This window comes from Sorex araneus, chromosome 1, assembly GCF_027595985.1.
Source record: "Sorex araneus isolate mSorAra2 chromosome 1, mSorAra2.pri, whole genome shotgun sequence".
Classification (NCBI taxonomy): Eukaryota; Metazoa; Chordata; class Mammalia; order Eulipotyphla; family Soricidae; genus Sorex; species Sorex araneus.
Window position 1 is genome coordinate 231554796 of NC_073302.1, and position 17402 is coordinate 231572197.

Genomic DNA, 17402 nt, shown 5'->3' on the forward strand with positions numbered 1-17402 from the left:
ATATGCTGGATTATGTTGATTTCTATGAGCTTCACCTTTGTGAACAGGTTTCTCTGTGACAAGCTGACTGGTGCCATCAATAATTGTTCACATATATTTAATATATTTTATAATTCAAAGTCTCAAGATTTAAAATCGAAAATGACTGAAAAATATTCAGAAAAAAACATAGTTAAAATAAAGAAACTTCTTGGAAACCTGAGAATGTAACAGACAATGCTAAAATCTTGCTTTTAATCTGTCAGGACAATCTACTATGATTGAAGTTTGGTTAGTACTCCCATTAATGGATTCCCATGGAAGGCTCTAAAATGAAATGACAAAAGTTCAATAGTTCTGGTTGTATGGCTCCAAGGGCACATTTACAGTTCATTTTATTTTCAAAATTCAACCATTAACTATTATTTTAAATAATGTTTGCACATTATTATCCTAGTTGATGGAGAAAATATATTCAAATACTTGCTCTTTAAATTTAGATAAATGGTGATGATGACAAAGTGGAAAATTTAAAACAATAAAACATTCAATATTGATCATATCATATTTGTTGCATAGAGCTCATGTCTGGCTGGCTGGATTTTTTGTTTCACTTTTACATATTTCTATTATACATTCTTCCTTTCCATATCACTGTAATCAAGTGCATGAACATACTATAATTCAGAAAATATTCAAACAACACAATTCAAAATATTATAAATTGCATGAAATTAATCATGTTTATTTGTCTTCTGTTGTTACGCAGCCAGTATTTTCAAGATGTTCAAAAGAAGGTAAAAAGTCTTAGAGGTATACTCTATCATCTTCAAAATGACTGAGTTCTAGATAGGATTTCTTACTTAGTGTATTTATATTTTACTGGAAAAAATCTGAGTCACTGGAATTCAGAGTTCACCACCTGGATATGAGAAGATACTAGATGATGTATTATGAATATTCCTTGTAGCTGACTGCCAGGACATATTACCATATTTGATACATCAGAACTCAACAAGGACCAAGAAAATACAGGCCTTCTTATTCTAGTTGTTTTTGTGTAAAGATCATTTTATGTTACACTTTCTATAATTTCAGCAACTAAAATTATAACCAAAGTTGTGGAACCAAAAATTAAAGTGATTGAAGGCAGTCTTCAGCCTATTATCAAAACTGAAGGTAAAAATCAACATGGTTCCTTCTTTATAAAAAAAATCCATTTAATAGACTGATTCTATTAATGTTTCTACATTCTTTTTGAAACTAACAACCTAAATAATTTTCATACCAATGGCATGCTCGTGTAATTACAGAATGTGGAACGCAAATTATTTAGTAGAGGGAGCATTCCTAATACTTTCAGTACATTTGCTTGTACCTGCTTTCATTTGGATCTAATGAGCCAGTGTCTCAGGACTAGTACCTAGAGACTCAACGAAAATAAAATCCTGGATTTTTTTCCTTTACTACAGTGATACTTCTTTCAGAGAGTGTTTTCTCCTATGGTTACAAATTCTTAAAAAAAAAATGCAAGCATACTTTATAAAATAACAGAGCACAGAAGTTGCAAATTGAGGAAAGCTTTTAAAACAACTACACATACTTTATAATTATATCACCAGAACCAGAATGAGAAATTATAAGCTGTCACTGAGCCAAATACTATACTCTTAAATTTCAACCTTGAATTTATGTATATGGAATTATACATATTATTATAAACATACATAATATATATTAAATGGCTTTTTTCCCGATGTTTTGGTACAGAAGATAAAACAGTCACTTTCTCTTTGTCTGTAGTCTTCATATTAGCTTACTTAATATATTAATATACTTTAAGATCTGTTAATATGTCTGTGTTCTAATACGGTAAATTGCCCAGGAAAAAGATCAAATCACTTTATCCTCAATTCTGGAGGAAGAATAGAAACATTTCCAAAAAGGAATACTTTATATTCACAATAACTTTCAAGAAAACTCTTGTTATGATTTCTGATTTTGTTATTTTTTATTCTATAAATGGAGATGGCAACTTCTAGTATACTTTTGTCTATTCATTTGAAAATGAATCATGTTGTTAAAACTTAGACATTGGAAACACCTCTGCAAAAGTTGATTTTCTAGTTAATTATCCATCTATATTTTTATTTGTTCTTCAAAACAAATTAAGATACCCTTTAAAATATTTTGTATTAAAATGTTATACATACAGTTATTTGATAGTTTTTATGACTGATAAAAATATGGTAATTTTATAGAGAAATTAAACAATAAATACTTGTTAAAATATTTATTGATTATTTTAATGAAAAATTATTTTTAAAATGACCTTTGTCAATGTCATTTAAATAAATTTCATATTAGGGGCTAGAGGGATAATATAGTAGATAAAGCTCTTGCCTTGCATGTAGCCAACCCAGGTAGTCCCTCTTATCCCATGGGGTCCACTGAGCCCACCATGTGTGATCCCTGAGCACAGAGCCAGGAGTAAGCCCTGTGCACTGCCAGGTGTGATACAAAAGTAACCAAAATTAATGTTCTTGTGAACATTAATTGTTCTTTTGTGTTGGGAAACTTCCACGAGATACTCCCAGTCACTTGGCGGTAATTCTTAGCCTACAGCAAAGTTCATTCCAAAGATTCAAGGTTGCAGTGTTACTAGGGTCCTGTAATCCCTGGTGTTATCTAGCTCACACTGTCAGTGCTCAGTGCATGGTGGGTTTCCAGTGCTTCCAGCATTGTTCAGGGGAGGATGTGATACTGGGAATTGAACAGAATTGACTGCATACAAGGAATGAACCTTCACTGCTATACTATTCCTGAGGCCCCTTTCTACAATTTTTGTTAGGTTGGATTTTTTGGAGTGTGGAGGCAAAAGGGGCATACACATAGTCTAGGGGCTACTATAGGCTCAGTGCTCTGGTGAGGGGAGGTCACACTGTGGTAGATGGGAGATTATGACATGCACAGGTATTTGAATCTGTGCTTCCTCCATGCAAAGCAGATGTCTTTTTTTTGCAATGGTTATGGTTACTCCTGGCTCTGTACTCAGGAATTACCCCTGGCAGTGCTCAGGGGACCATATGGGATGCTGGGAATCGAACCAGGGTTGGCTGCAAATGCCCTACCCGCTGTGCTATTGCTCCAGCCCAGAAAGCAGATGTCTTATCAGCTATCCCTCCAGCTGTTTTTGATAATATCTCAGCGACGAAGTGATAGAACAAAGGCTAAGGTGCCTGCTAGCATGCAGCCAAACTTGGTTCAAGCCTACCAATAGTACTCCCTAAGCACAGAGTCAAGAGTAAGCCCTGGAGCAACTCTGGGTATAGCCCATAACAAGAAGGAAAAAAAAAATCTACTAACCAAAAAAAAAAATTATAACAATAAAAGTAGATCCCTAACCAAAAAAAAAAAAAAAGAGAAGGTCCCCTAGTTTTTAAAAATAATTATTTGTATACAACATCCATAATCAAAATCATTCACATGCAATTTATAGTTTCAAAGATTTCTTTCTTTTCTTTCAAACTTCATTAAGTCCACTTAGTTTCAAGTATTTGTCAGCTGGATTCTATTGCCTTAATTGTTCTTTAACTAGGAATATACTAGCACATACCTAGGCTCTGCCCATAAAGGAAAGGAAGATGAAAAAAATGTAGCATGTTACCTATGCATTAAGAATTCTTTAAAATTGAAATACTTCTGTGTAACATAATGAACAACAGAAATTCATACCTTGGCAGCTCAATTGTCCAGCTGTAAAATTGTTAGCATTTCCTTATTCTTTGAACGTGTTGCTATTCATTGATGGAAATTACATTCTGGTTTAAATTAAATTAACTTGAATTAAACTCTAAAATACAGCTCTAAAATGCTTCTAATTTAACAGTTCTTAACCAACTTCTAAAATTAAGAACAGATGGGCTGAAATTCAATTCAGCGAATACTTAATGAGTACCTATGTTACTAGTGCTTTTTGAACTAGAAGTATGAAAAAAAGGTTGATAAATTCTACATGGAGAATAATGATTAGAGAGTGTCTCTGAAATTTTAGTTTAGGTACTTCTAAAGAAATATCATTTTGGATAGCTTGATAACCAACATCTTGTTCCTAAACTTCTTAAGGATAACTTCCTTTTGAAATATCTCACTTTAAATATTCAATATTGCTTCATGATAATCAATATTCCTTTTCCCCAGATATAGCATGAAATACTTATTTGAAAGAACTATTCTTGTTTTAGTTACTTAAAATTATTCTAAATTCTTTATCTCTAGGTAATGTTATGAATTTTGACAATCTTGTTGTACAAGGTTGATAATTTCTGAACAAGCAAATATATCCTCCAAAAATTAAGCAATATTCAACTATTGAAGGGTTTACAGTATGAGTTAAATGTACTGAACATTATTTTTTTTTCTACCTTATGAAGTAATCTTTATAAACTAATGTAGTCATCTGCTTTCTAACATCTAAAATGATTTTTTCTGGGAGCCAAACTTATTTTATAAATCAAATATATCACCTATTTAATTTGAAGGACTAAGTATTAAGTAGTAAATTGTGGATCATTGACAGATTAGAGGTAAGTATTCAAATCTATTTTCCCATAAAACCGCAAATCAGTCTCTTAAAGGTGAGTATAGCATTAAAAAATTTAGATTCAAGAGATAAAAATAAAATATTGAGTCATTAGCACTGTTAGCATGTCGATTTGCTCGAGTGGGCACCAGTAACATCTCCATTGTGAGAATTGTTACTGTTTTTACATTAAAATTAATAATGTATTTGCGGGAGAAAGATTTCTGAGAAGAGTTCTTAGAGGCTTTAGCACATTCTTGGTACACAGAAGCCCCTTAATTCAATCCCAGCCCACCCAGCACCCCAAATACTACCAAGTACTGTGGATAGAGCCCTTAGCCCTATCAGATCTGAGCAGCCTGGCATGCTAGACCCAGCGTAGCCCTGAACTCTTAAACATGGCTGGGGTTACTGCCAAGAAATCTATTAAGAACATATGGAACATATGATATCAGCATGATAAAATAGAATGCATAGTATTTATCACCAAGTTAAATTTGTACCTATTGTATGGGTTGAAAGTATTCACATAGAATTTTTGTGTGATCATACTTTTCAACTCTGAATAGATATATGTACTCAAAAACTTACATATAATTCATACCAGATAAAGTAATTTTTAATAGTATTCCTACAGACTGATTTATTTTTCCTTATAAATGCTGTCTAATTGAAAGAAAATAGATACTATTTAAAACTGATTTTGTAAGACCTGAAACCATTTTGACTCTGGGTAGCATCAAATGTTGAAATAAATTCCCTCTTCTGGTCAATCTAAAAGATGCCTTTAACATGATCATTTTAGCAAAGGTCAAAATTGAAGGTCAACCTGAATTCAGACTGATTCAAAAGTAAATAGTAACTGAGGTTGAGTCAGGGAGAAGATTAATTATTCCCACAAGTCTGGTTAGGATTACAGGGATTTTTCTGAACTAGGACTGGCTTAAATTTGTGGAAGTTGATGTTTTATCTAGGCTTTTCTTTTACGTATATTGTGGAAATGCTTTATTTATTATGGTTTCTCCTTCCAAATAAACTGGAGTATATATTTTAATGAATCTAGTTATAGCCTATTTAACCTTCACCTGGTCCAATAAAACTGCCATTATTCTGTGCAGTTCATGGTTATGAAAATAATGACAATAGTGACAACAATATAAAAGGACAAGTTGGAATTAGAAATAGAAGATTGGCCATTGTATAAGACTAAGCCACAACTATGATTAATAGAGAGAGAGTTATAGAGAGTTATATAATATATATATGAGATTATATATATTATATATAATTATAGAGAGTTCTATAATTCCATAAATTTGCATTTAACAATCATTCCATTGTCAGGAACTAATGTGAAGCAATTTCCCAGTGACTTTCTACTTTACTCAAGATCTAGAATTTAACTAATAGGATTTACATTTGTGTTGATATGACTTTATTTGAAATATGACCCCAAATTGAATATGGTTGGATTCTTGATATTATCTTGAGAAACACATTTAAAATATATAGTTTACGACAGTCTAGTTACCAGAAAAATATAAATCAAACACTTTTTCCTCCCCCTACTTTTAGAGCCAATTATTAAAAGGTACACAAAAGTCATTGATGGAGTGCCTGTGGAAATAACTGAAAAAGAGACAAGGGAAGAAAGAATCATTGCAGGTAATCACTAACTTAATATGAACCTATGCTTCTGTGCCTGAGTTATAAGTATCAAGTAGTAAGGAATCCTAAACAAAGATACTAACATTGTATTTTGAGGATTTTGGGGGGGATTATTGTTTGTTTGGGGGCCACACCCAATAGTGCTCTGAACTGACTTCTGGTTTTGCACTGAGAGTTCACTTCTGGTGGGCCTGGGGACCATATAGAGTCTCAGGGATTGAACCTGGGTGGTCACATGCATGGCAAGTGCCCTACCCACTATATTATTGCTCCAGTCTTTGTTTTATCTTTTATATTATTTTATTTTATTTTTTGAGAGGACTGGAACTATAGCACAGTGGGTAGGGTGTTTGCCTTGCATGAGGCCAACCTGGGTTTGATTCCTCCGTCCCTCTCAGAGAGCCCAGCAAGCTACCGAGAGTATCCAGCCCTTAGAGCAGAGCCTGGCAAGCTACCTGTGGCATATTCGATATGCCAAAAACAGTAACAACAAGTCTCACAATGGAGACGTTACTGGTGCCCACTCGAGAAATCGATGAGCAATGAATTACAGTGCTACAGTGCTATTTTTTGAGACTAAGTCATTTTAATGGTGATCACTCAAGTGACGATTTCTTTTTTGACCAAATAATACTCGTAAATATGAAATCTTTTTTCTCTGAATTATAAATTTGTAGACTAATCTACATACATTTTTGCATGCATGCATCCACATTCGATAATATACCATCTTCACTTTGCTATTTATAGATTAATAGCAACTTTATCCTAGAAAAAAAACACACCTTCTTTTGATTTTTACATTAATCTCCAGTACAACTTTTACTAAACACATCTACATATTAAAACATATGCAAGTATGTATAAACAGTTGATAATAATGTTAGCAAACTTCTGTATCAGTCTCTCATCAGTGAAATGGCCTTAAATTATGAATTGACTATTTTATAAGTAGTTGTTCAAATTAGCATTCAGCATTAATGGCCTGTTTCACCAGTTTATATAAATAAAGTTTTCTTGAAACACTGTCTGGATTTACTTTTATAAATTCTATGGCTTCCTTCATGTTACAATATTGTTGTTGAACAGCAACACAAATATAAGACCCACAAAGTTAAAGTTTCTAAAGATTGGGCATGTCACAGAAGTTTGCCTACTTCTCAGCTTTAGACCTTGATAAGTTATCCTTCCTTTAGGTCCTGAAATAAAATACACCAGAATTACTACTGGTGGTGGAGAAACAGAAGAAACTCTCAAGAAACTGTTGCAAGAAGGTCAGCATAACAAAGAACTTTATAAAAATGACTTTATTTGAGCTCTAAGTCTGAAAGCCCAAAATAGCCTTCCAAACTTCTTTCATGTTTTCTACTCTATGCCATTTGATTTTTCAAATTCCATACCAATATAAATAAAAGTTCAAAGATACTTAAAATTCAAATGACATAATTATTTGTATATATTATCTATATGTATATGCCACTTATCCAAGAACTTTAAAAGAAATTCGATTTATTCAAAATATGAATCTAAAATCCTTAAATTGAACTCAGTGTTGGTCTGGAATTCATTACAGGGCATATACCCCTACATGTCACATCAAGTCTTCTTTGTGTTTTTATTTTTATTGGTTTGGTTTTTGTTTTTGGACTGCAGTCAGTTGTGGTCAGGGAATACTCCTGAATGTGAACTCAGGGATCATTCTTGGAGGGGCTCAGGGAACCATCTGGGGTGCCGGGGAATGAATCTGGTCCTGCCTTGTGCAAGGCACGTGCCTTACCACCAGTACTATCTCTTTGGCCTCTGCTCCTGCATTTTGGGTTATATAACTCAATATCTGCTATAAACATGTATCCTCTCAGAGGTCACCAAGGTCACCAAATTCATTGAAGGTGGCGATGGTCATTTATTTGAAGATGAAGAAATTAAAAGGCTGCTTCAGGGAGGTTAGTAAAAGGGAAACAACTAACCCGCTTAACAGGTCCTAGCGACTGAGTTCAGCTTTTTAAAGACTGAGTGTTCAGGGATTCCTTTGAATGATGTTTAAAAAGATACTTCATGTACTGTATCAATTGATTTCATGGTAGTTTAAATAAGTTGTGGAGAAATTGTGACTAGTTCAAACAGTCTTTAAAAAGTTCTATGGAATAATGTTTGGGGATGCAATGAATATATTTTTGATTTGATATGATTTAAAACCTATTTGAACTCTATGAAAGGGGAATACTTTTACAATTGGTAGTTAAAACAAGCCCAAATTGACAGAATTTCTATATTTAAAAAATGTATTCATTGCCTCAACAACAATTCGCAAAGGCATGTTGTGGATTCTTTAAATGCATAGATCTAGAAAAAAAGTAGTGCATTTAGAAATTTTCTTTCTACGTTTCAAATATTCTTTATACATTCCAAAACTACATTCTTGGGACTCCATATATATTTCTTCTAACAGTCTGAATGATAAAACCTGTATCTGGATATACTGTTTTCTATGGCATAAAAGGATCTACATTTAAAAGAACAGGAGAAAAAAAAGAATTCAAAATTTTACAAAAACTACAAATAATAATTATTTGAAAAAAATAGTCTTAATAAAATGTAATATGGACAATTACCATTTGAATAAACACATTTATAGTTTATCAATGACCAAAGTATGAATATTGATTGAGAGACACAAGCACTTAAATTACTGAAAGGTCCAAACATGCTTTTTGAATTGAGAAACAAATTAAATTCCTATGAGTTGAGAAATACAACTAAAATTTGGTCTGTGTTCAAAGCATGAGCCAATGATTTTTCTATTTGACATTTTTTAGAAATTGTCAAACTGTATCCTAAAAGACATCAATTTGGGGGTGATTACATTTACTTTTCACAGTTATTATTGCTACATTCATTTTATTTAATTATTTTCTATTTGTTTGGTTTTTGATTTGAGAATACATCGACGATGATTAGCAGTTACTCCAAGTGCTCAGGGGTAACTCCCTGTAGAGTCCTTGATTAAACATGGGCCTCCTGAATGCAAAACTTGAGTGCTGTAGCTCTTGAGACCACTTACTGGTCCAGTTGTTATGTTTTTTATTTTAAAATAGATAAAATTTCTTAGGTAAAGTCTCATGGAATAAAGTTTTGGAAACAATGGGTTTTTTAATTTGAAACTTTTAAGCTTATTTTAACTCTATGAAAGGGGAATTATTTTTAAATTTGTAGTTAAAACACGTCTAAATTGACAAAAATTTTCACTGTTGGTCAAAATAATTAATTTTCATTCTACCAAAGATTGAATTTTCCCTGAATAGAAAGGCATATATTGGAAAAGAAAAGATTTTCCTTCAGGAGCAAATAATGCACCTAAAATCCACAGTAGAACCCAAGTTTCCTTTGGGATCAATATAGTCTTTGCTTACATTTCCCTAAATGCTTAATTCTCTGCTAGGAAAACATAGTGATTTGAGGGAAGAATCAAGGTATTATGACCAAAGGAGGAAAAAAATTCTGAATTCTTTTTTTTTCAGTCCTTATTATAGTAAGCAACTTTGTAGACTGGCAGTGCTTCTAGAGAATCAAATAGTAGATGTAACTGTTTATACTGTTTTAATTTATTTTGGTTTAAAATTCAGGTTAGTATGGTTTATTCTTTTTTCAATAAGTCCTTTAAATTAAGTTCATTAAAAAAATGAACTAAGTACTTAAGAATAACTTCAGCAGAGAAAAGATGGTATGCCCGCTATTAATTAAGATTATGAAATTCTCTAGAATCATGAATGCTTCCTTTTACTCCTATTCTGCTCTTCTCAGAGCTTAATTCTTCTAGTTCCCAATATATGAATGCTCCTTGTATTTATAAAGCATCATTTTCCATATTGCTATAGCCTATACTTGTGTAAAAATATTTCACAGACTTTTCTTCTCCCAAATTTGCCTTATAGCTACTAGTATCTAGAAGGCAGTTGACTGACAGTTTTTGCTGCTGCTGCAGTTGTACTGTAAAAGTACTGGGTGATCTTTGATTTAAAAGTGTCATCTTGTCTAGATCCAGGTAGGGAACAGTTTATTGCTATGAGCAAAGTTGACTCACACAAGGTGAGAGTTTTCCTTCTTTGAATAGAGAGTTTGGTTTTTATCTTGGCGATAGTCTTCATGAAAATTTTGCAATTTTGTCATTTTCTGTTGCAACTGACCAAATTGTGGTACATAGAGTGTGCATCTTGATGAAGTGAGTATATTCCTCAATCATTTAAATCATGACCATTGTTGAGGATGTAGCTCAGTGGTAGAGTTTTTGCCTTGTTTGTTTGTGACCCTGGATGCAATCCCCAGAACTTAAAAAAAACTTAAGATTACAAAGTTATTTTTGCAATGTTATGACTTAGCACTAAAATTCTTTAAAGGACCTAACAACAATAACAACTGTTTATACACAAACATACATGCAAATATATAGCTAGAGCTATAAAAGGCCTGTTTGTTTATACACAAACATACATGCAAATATATAGCCAGAGCTATAAAAGGCCTAGTTTTTCATGTTTATCTTCTACAGTTTTTATGCTTATTTTAGATAGATCTACATTTACCAAAACTACAGTTACATTTAATAAAGGAAGACTGGACTTTCAACTGTCATGTTATAGGAAAAATAGCAAAATAAGTAATTTTAGAATTTCACCAACACACCGTTAAAAACTTAATGGCCATTGTGGAGAACTGGGTGTCAGCTTGTTGGTTTGTAGTCCAATCTGGACTCCAGTTCAAAATAACAACACTTTTTTGCCATGATGTTTTTCATCTAAAAATAGATGTTTCATCTAAAAACTCATAAGTATAGTAAACAGTTAAGAAAATGTGTGTCCAATATGCCCCAATTCAGTTTTAATTCTATAAGCCCATTATAAAATTGCCTAGTAAAACTAACAAGTTTTACTTGTTACCAACATCTAACACAGTTAATATATGAAAAGAACTTGTCTCACATAGATAAAGTCTTAGTAATTTTTGTACCATCAAAATTATTGTCAATGAACATTGACATGCTCAATAAAGGAATGTTTTATACTCAATTCTGAATTTCAAAGCTATTGCCACATAAGATGCAAGGATTGTGCAGCAAATAGCACAAAAAAGCATTGTATCTTCAGGAAGCATCTAGTAGAGAAGAGTATTTGTGTGAAATTGCTCATATTCATCTGATTGGTTACCTTCCCACACATTAAGCTTCTCTGAAAATAACCTGGTACAGTGATTATTCATTTTGAGGTAGTGAAGAATGACAGGTCTGATTTTCTATAGTTCATTCATGCTTCTTTAACAAAGCCTTGTCTATATGAACAGTTTGTATTCTGATCTTATTATTATGAGATAATAGAGTTAAATAATTTCTCATTAATTGGAACTGTCAAAATTATGGAATAAAATTCAACAAGTTATTTTAAAAGATATTGTAAATGTTTCTGTGATCTCAGTTGTACTATTGCCACAATTTCAAATTTGTTAGTTTTACTAGGTAATTTTATAATGGATTTAGAGAATTAAAACTGAATTGAAGTATATATTAGTACATATTTTCTTATGTTTTTACTATACTTATGAGTTATTAGGCTAATGCAATTTTGTTTCCCAATGCATTGTAAAATATTAATAAGTGAATCAATTCATAGTAAAAATATTAACAGAGTTATAACTCTAAGACATCACAAATTGGAATAAAAGGGATAATGACACAACGCCTGTGGAAAGATAATCCTAAATTTTAAATATTTCTTCATTATAAGATAATAATTTTCACAAAGTAGTGAAATTTAATGTTAATTATTTAAGAAAGAATAAAATATTTGTGGATTCAAATATAGTAATAAAATTACAGCAAACTGAAAACATTTAATGTAATATAAGGAAGGTATGTGTATTTGCTGCCAATGTACAACTCTCACCATTCCAAAAGTAAATCCACATCTTTAAATAAGTTTACTTTTACCCTCATAATTTCTACATAAATGTAAACTGATTGCTGTTAGTCATGATTTGAAAGTCCTTCTAACTATATCTATCTAATTTTAGACACACCTGTAAGGAAGATGCAAGCTAACAAAAGAGTTCAAGGTAAATGTCTTGATTATAGCAACATACACACACATACACACATCTGTTTATGTATGTATTTATTTATTTTTAATTTTTAAAATTTTATTGAATCACCGTGAGCTAGTTACAAGCTTTCATGTTTGGGATACAATCTCACAATGATCAAACACCTATCCCTCCACCAGTGCACATTCCCTACCACCAATATCTCGGGTATATCCCCCTCCTTTCCCACCCTCCCCTTGCCTCTAAGGCAGACAATATTCCCCATACTCTCTCTCTACTTTCGAAGAGGTCATCATGTTTGGCCCATTATTTACTTTAGGCATGCATCTCTCATCCCAACTGGTTCCTCTAGCCATCATTTCCGTAGTGGTCCCTTCTCTATTCCATCTGCCTCTCCCCTCCGCTCATGAAGCAGTCTTCACACACGCACATCTCTGTATAACATGTTGTATTGCAGTAAGAGAGAATGAAGACAGATGGCCTAGTATATTTTACTACACTTCTGTTAACCTGAAATTTATTAAATATAATTGCTTAAAATGAGATTTCAGTTTGACACAGGAATAAGTTAAAACTGTATTCTAAAAATCTTTAACATATAAGCCATATACCAAAAAATTAGGTAAGTCATATGTATGCATTTCTAATGCACAACAATTTAATTCACAACTATGCTTATGTAACATTTCTAATATTCTTCTTAGATTAATTTACATTCTAATATGTCCAAAACTCAGACATACTTCTTATAGAATTTAGAATTACAAACTTGTAATAAAGTTACAAACTTCTAAGACAATTTCATACTAACTGTTAAAATTATAACACATTGTAATTATCCTAACTTAAGATATATAATTGCTTTCTTTTAAATTATTTTTTTTATAATTTATTTATTTTTAATTAGAGAATCACCGTGAGGGTACAGTTACAGATTTATACACTTTTGTGCTTATACTTCCCTCATACAAAGTTCGGTAACCCATCCCTTCACCAGTGCCCATTCTCCACCACCCGTAAACCCGGCGTCCCTCCCACCCTCCCCAATCCCATCTCCCCCCCCACCCCACCCTGCCACTGTGGCAGGGCATTCCCTTCTGTTCTCTCTCTCTAATTAGCTGTTGTGGTTTGCAATAAAGGTGTTGAGTGGCCGCTGTGCTCAGTCTCTAGCCCTCATTCAGCCCGCAACTCCCTTCCCCCACATGGCCTTCAACTACAATGTAGTTGGTGATCGCTTCTCTGAGTTGCCCTTTCCCCGGAACGTGAGGCCAGCCTCGAAGCCATGGGGTCAACCTCCTGGTACTTATTTCTACAGTTCTTGGGTATTAGTCTCCCACTCTGATATTCTATATACCATAGATGAGTGCAGTCTTTCTATGTCTGTCTCTCTCTTTCTGACTCATTTCACTCAGCATGAAACTTTTCATGCCCATCCACTTAACTACAAAATTCTTGACTTCCCTTTTTCTAACAGCTGCATAGTATTCCATTGTATAGATGTACCAAAGTTTCCTCAACCAGTCATCCGTTTTGGGGCATTCGGGTTTTTTCCAGATTCTGGCTATTGTAAACAATGCTGCGATGAACATACATGTGCAGATGTTGTTTCGATTGTACTTTTTTGCCTCTCTGGGATATATTCCCAGCAGTGGTATTGCTGGGTCAAATGGGAGCTCAACCTCTAGTTTTCTGAGAATCGTCCATACTGTTTTCCAAAAGGGCTGAACTAGCCGGCATTCCCACCAGCAGTGTAGAAGGGTCCCTTTCTCCCCACATCCTCTCCAACAGCGGTTGCTTTTGGCCAAAAGGCACATGAAAAAGTGCTCTGCATCACTAATCATCAGAGAGATGCAGATCAAAACAACCATGAGATACCACCTCACACCACAGAGACTGGCACACATCCAAAAGAACAAAAGCTTTCTTTTAATTTAGTAGGGTCTCTCTTCTCTTTCTTTCTCTTTTTTTTTTTTTTTTTTTTTTTTGCTTTTCAGTCACACCCGGTGATGCACAGGGGTTACTCCTGGCTTTGTACTCAGGAATTACTCCTGGCGGTGCTCAGGGGACCATATGGAATACTGGGAATCAAACCTGGGTCAGCCACATGCAAGGCAAACACCCTACCCGCTGTGCTAATACTCCAGTCCCTCTTTTTTTTCTTCTTTCATATTTCCAAAATAAGAGCTCTTTTCTCCTCTAAAATATGTATGCATAAATTATAGATATGTCTACTTTCAAACTAGTCCAAAAAAGTACTGAAAATTAAAGAGTTGATTGAACAAATGATTTTTAAATAAAATTATTATCACAATTTTTAATTTAATTTTTTTAATTGAATCACCATAAGATACAGTTACAAAGCTGTTCACAATTGGGTCTGAGTCATACAATGTCCCAATACCCATCCCGAGACCCTTTCTCTCCACATCCACACCAACACTACTTCTTGTTCTTTTTGACCTGTGCCAGTCTATGTGGTGTGTGGTTTTGATTCGCATTTCCCTAAAGGTTAGTGATATAGAGCAGTTTTTTCATGTGCCTCTTGGCTATCTGTATCTCTTCTTTGAAGAAGTTTCTGTTCATTTCTTCTCCCCATTTTTGTTAGGGTTGGATGTTCTCTTATAATTATCTACAAGTGCCTCATATATCTTGGATATTAATTCCTTATCTAATGGGTATTGGCTAAATAATTTTTCCCATTCCATGTACTGTCTCTGTATCTTGGTAACCGTCTCTCTTGAGGTATAGAGCTTCTTGATTCAATGTAGTCCAATTTGTTTATCTTTGCTTCCACTTGCTTGGTTGGTGGGGTTTCACTTTGATGATGCCTTAAGCTTCAATGTCATGGAGGGTTCTGCCTATGTTTTCCGTCATGTACCCTCTGGATACTGGTCTGATATTGAGGTCTTTAATCCATTTTGATCTGCCGTTTTGTTTTGTTTTGTTTTTGCTTTTTTGGGTCACACCCGATGATGCACAGGGGTTACTCATGGCTCTGCACTCAGGAATTACTCTTGGTGGTGCTCAGGGGACCATATGGGATGCTGGGAATCGAACCTGGGTCAGCCGAGTGCAAGGCAAACGCCCTACCCACTGTGCTATTGCTTCAGCCCCTGATCTGACTTTTGTATCACAATTTTTTTTGCTTTTTTTTTTGGATCACACCCAGTGATGCTCAGTGTTTACTCCTGGCTCTGCACTCATGAATTACTCCTGGCAGTGCTTGGAGAGACCATATGGAATGCCGGGGATCAAATTTGGTCGGCCACATGCAAAACAAATGCCCTACCTGCTGTATTATCACTCCAACACCTGTATCACATTTTTTTAAACATGCATATTTATCCAAGTTTTCTAAAGAACTAAAATTTAAAAACCATTATTTTCATAAGTCTTTTATGAAAAGATAACCCTGTATTATTTTTAACTAAGAAAAAATATATATGTATTTTTGCTTTTTGAGTCACACCCAGCAATGCACAGGGGTCACTCCTGGCTAATGCACTCAGGAATCACCCCTGGCGGTGCTCAGGGGACCATATGGGATGCTGGGATTTGAACCCGTTCAGCCGCGTGCAAGGCAAACGCCCTACCTGCTGTGCTATCACTCCAGCCCCAAACTAAGAATATGTTAAGAAAATAATTCAATAATAATTACAATGTAAAATAGTGGTCTGTTATATAGTGATATATAATATGTTCTTAAACTATAGTGTAATTACAGATTTATAATTTATAAATTCTTTTCTCTTCCTAATCAGGATCCAGAAGACGATCAAGGGAAGGTCGTTCTCAGTGAAAATCCAGAAAACTAACAAGATCATTTATAAACCTTAAGTCGATAACCTGATATTAAAGAAAAATTTTGAGAGCCGCTTTGACTTTTAGAAATGAACAATCAACACAAAATATTATAAACATAAAAGTTTCAGCCATTGAAAACTTACTGATCCAAAAACTATTTTTCTTTCTAAACAAGAAATATAAGGAGGAATTCTAAGTTTAATCTCTGTGTAGGAACTTAGGGAAAGAATTTTTCAGGCTTTTACATCTTGACTTTAAATGTTCTGGCTAATTTTGATATCTATCACAGAAAACCCTTGTGACAGGACTTAAATATCACTTCAAAATGACTGAGCCTTGAAATTATGTAATGGGTACATAAAACACATGTTTTTACTCTTCATGGGAAGTAACATCATAAATGTGGGTGCTCAGGATTAAAAAAATACACACAATTTTTACTTTAAAGGGCTTTGCACATTTCTAATACAATGTGGATTTACTGGTAAATTATGTTATTTCACACTAATTTTGTACTCTTGGAATGTTTGTCATATGCTTCTTGAGACATATTTTTATCTCAAACATTTCAGTAAAACCATTTTTCAGGTATAAGGAGAATTACTTTAAATTGAGTAATTCAGAAAACTTAAGGTTTAAGTTAATAAGTGGTTTTGACTTGGGAACAGAACTTTATACCTCTTTTTTTTTATAACAAATACTCATTAAAGGAAATTGAATAAATCTGCTGTTTCTTGTAATTTTAAACTGTCACTGTATCACTGTCTTCCTGTTGTTTGTTGATTCACTTGAGCGGGCACCAGTAACATCTCTATTACACTCAGCCTGAGACTTCAGCAGCCTCTCCCCACTCATCTTTCCCAGTGATTAGAGGCTCTTACAGGGTCGAGGGAATGAGACCTATAGTTACTGTTTTTGGCATATCGAATATGCCACAGGTAGCATATTCGATATGCCAAAAACATGTATTTCCCAAAATATGGAAACAACCCAAGTGCCCTTGCCAGGCTCTGCAGTGTGGGCAGGATACTCTCAGTAACTTGCCAGGCTCTCTGAGAGGTACGTATATATCTTTTACTGTATTTGGGATATGAACACACCATGGGGAGCCTGCAAGGCTCTCCCATGCGGGCAATAGACTCTTAGTAGCCTGTCAGGTTCTCCAAGAAGGAGGATAAGGCTATTAGATGTCGTGCTTCCAGGAGCTTGGTCTTATAATCTCTGGATATTGGCCATTGGTGGTATTACAGGGCGTTGCGGGCAGTTTGTGAGTGTGGTT

The 17402-nt window shown here is 34.0% G+C and overlaps 1 protein-coding gene across 5 annotated transcripts in view; it reads left to right on the plus strand.

The window, feature by feature from the left end:
- Positions 1–16790, plus strand: part of POSTN (periostin) — a 48604-nt gene extending 31814 nt beyond the window's left edge. The window contains exons 17-22 of one of the 5 annotated variants that reach the window (XM_055140356.1): positions 1078–1158; positions 6137–6226; positions 7426–7503; positions 8089–8172; positions 12290–12331; positions 16081–16790. In XM_055140356.1, coding sequence (XP_054996331.1) covers positions 1078–1158; positions 6137–6226; positions 7426–7503; positions 8089–8172; positions 12290–12331; positions 16081–16118 — 413 coding nt within the window. In that variant the 3' untranslated portion in view covers positions 16119–16790. The remainder of the gene's footprint in view (positions 1–1077; positions 1159–6136; positions 6227–7425; positions 7504–8088; positions 8173–12289; positions 12332–16080) is intronic. The other 4 variants (XM_004604515.2, XM_004604516.2, XM_004604517.2 and 1 more) reach the window with 4 other exon arrangements.
- Positions 16791–17402: the final 612 nt, after the last annotated feature.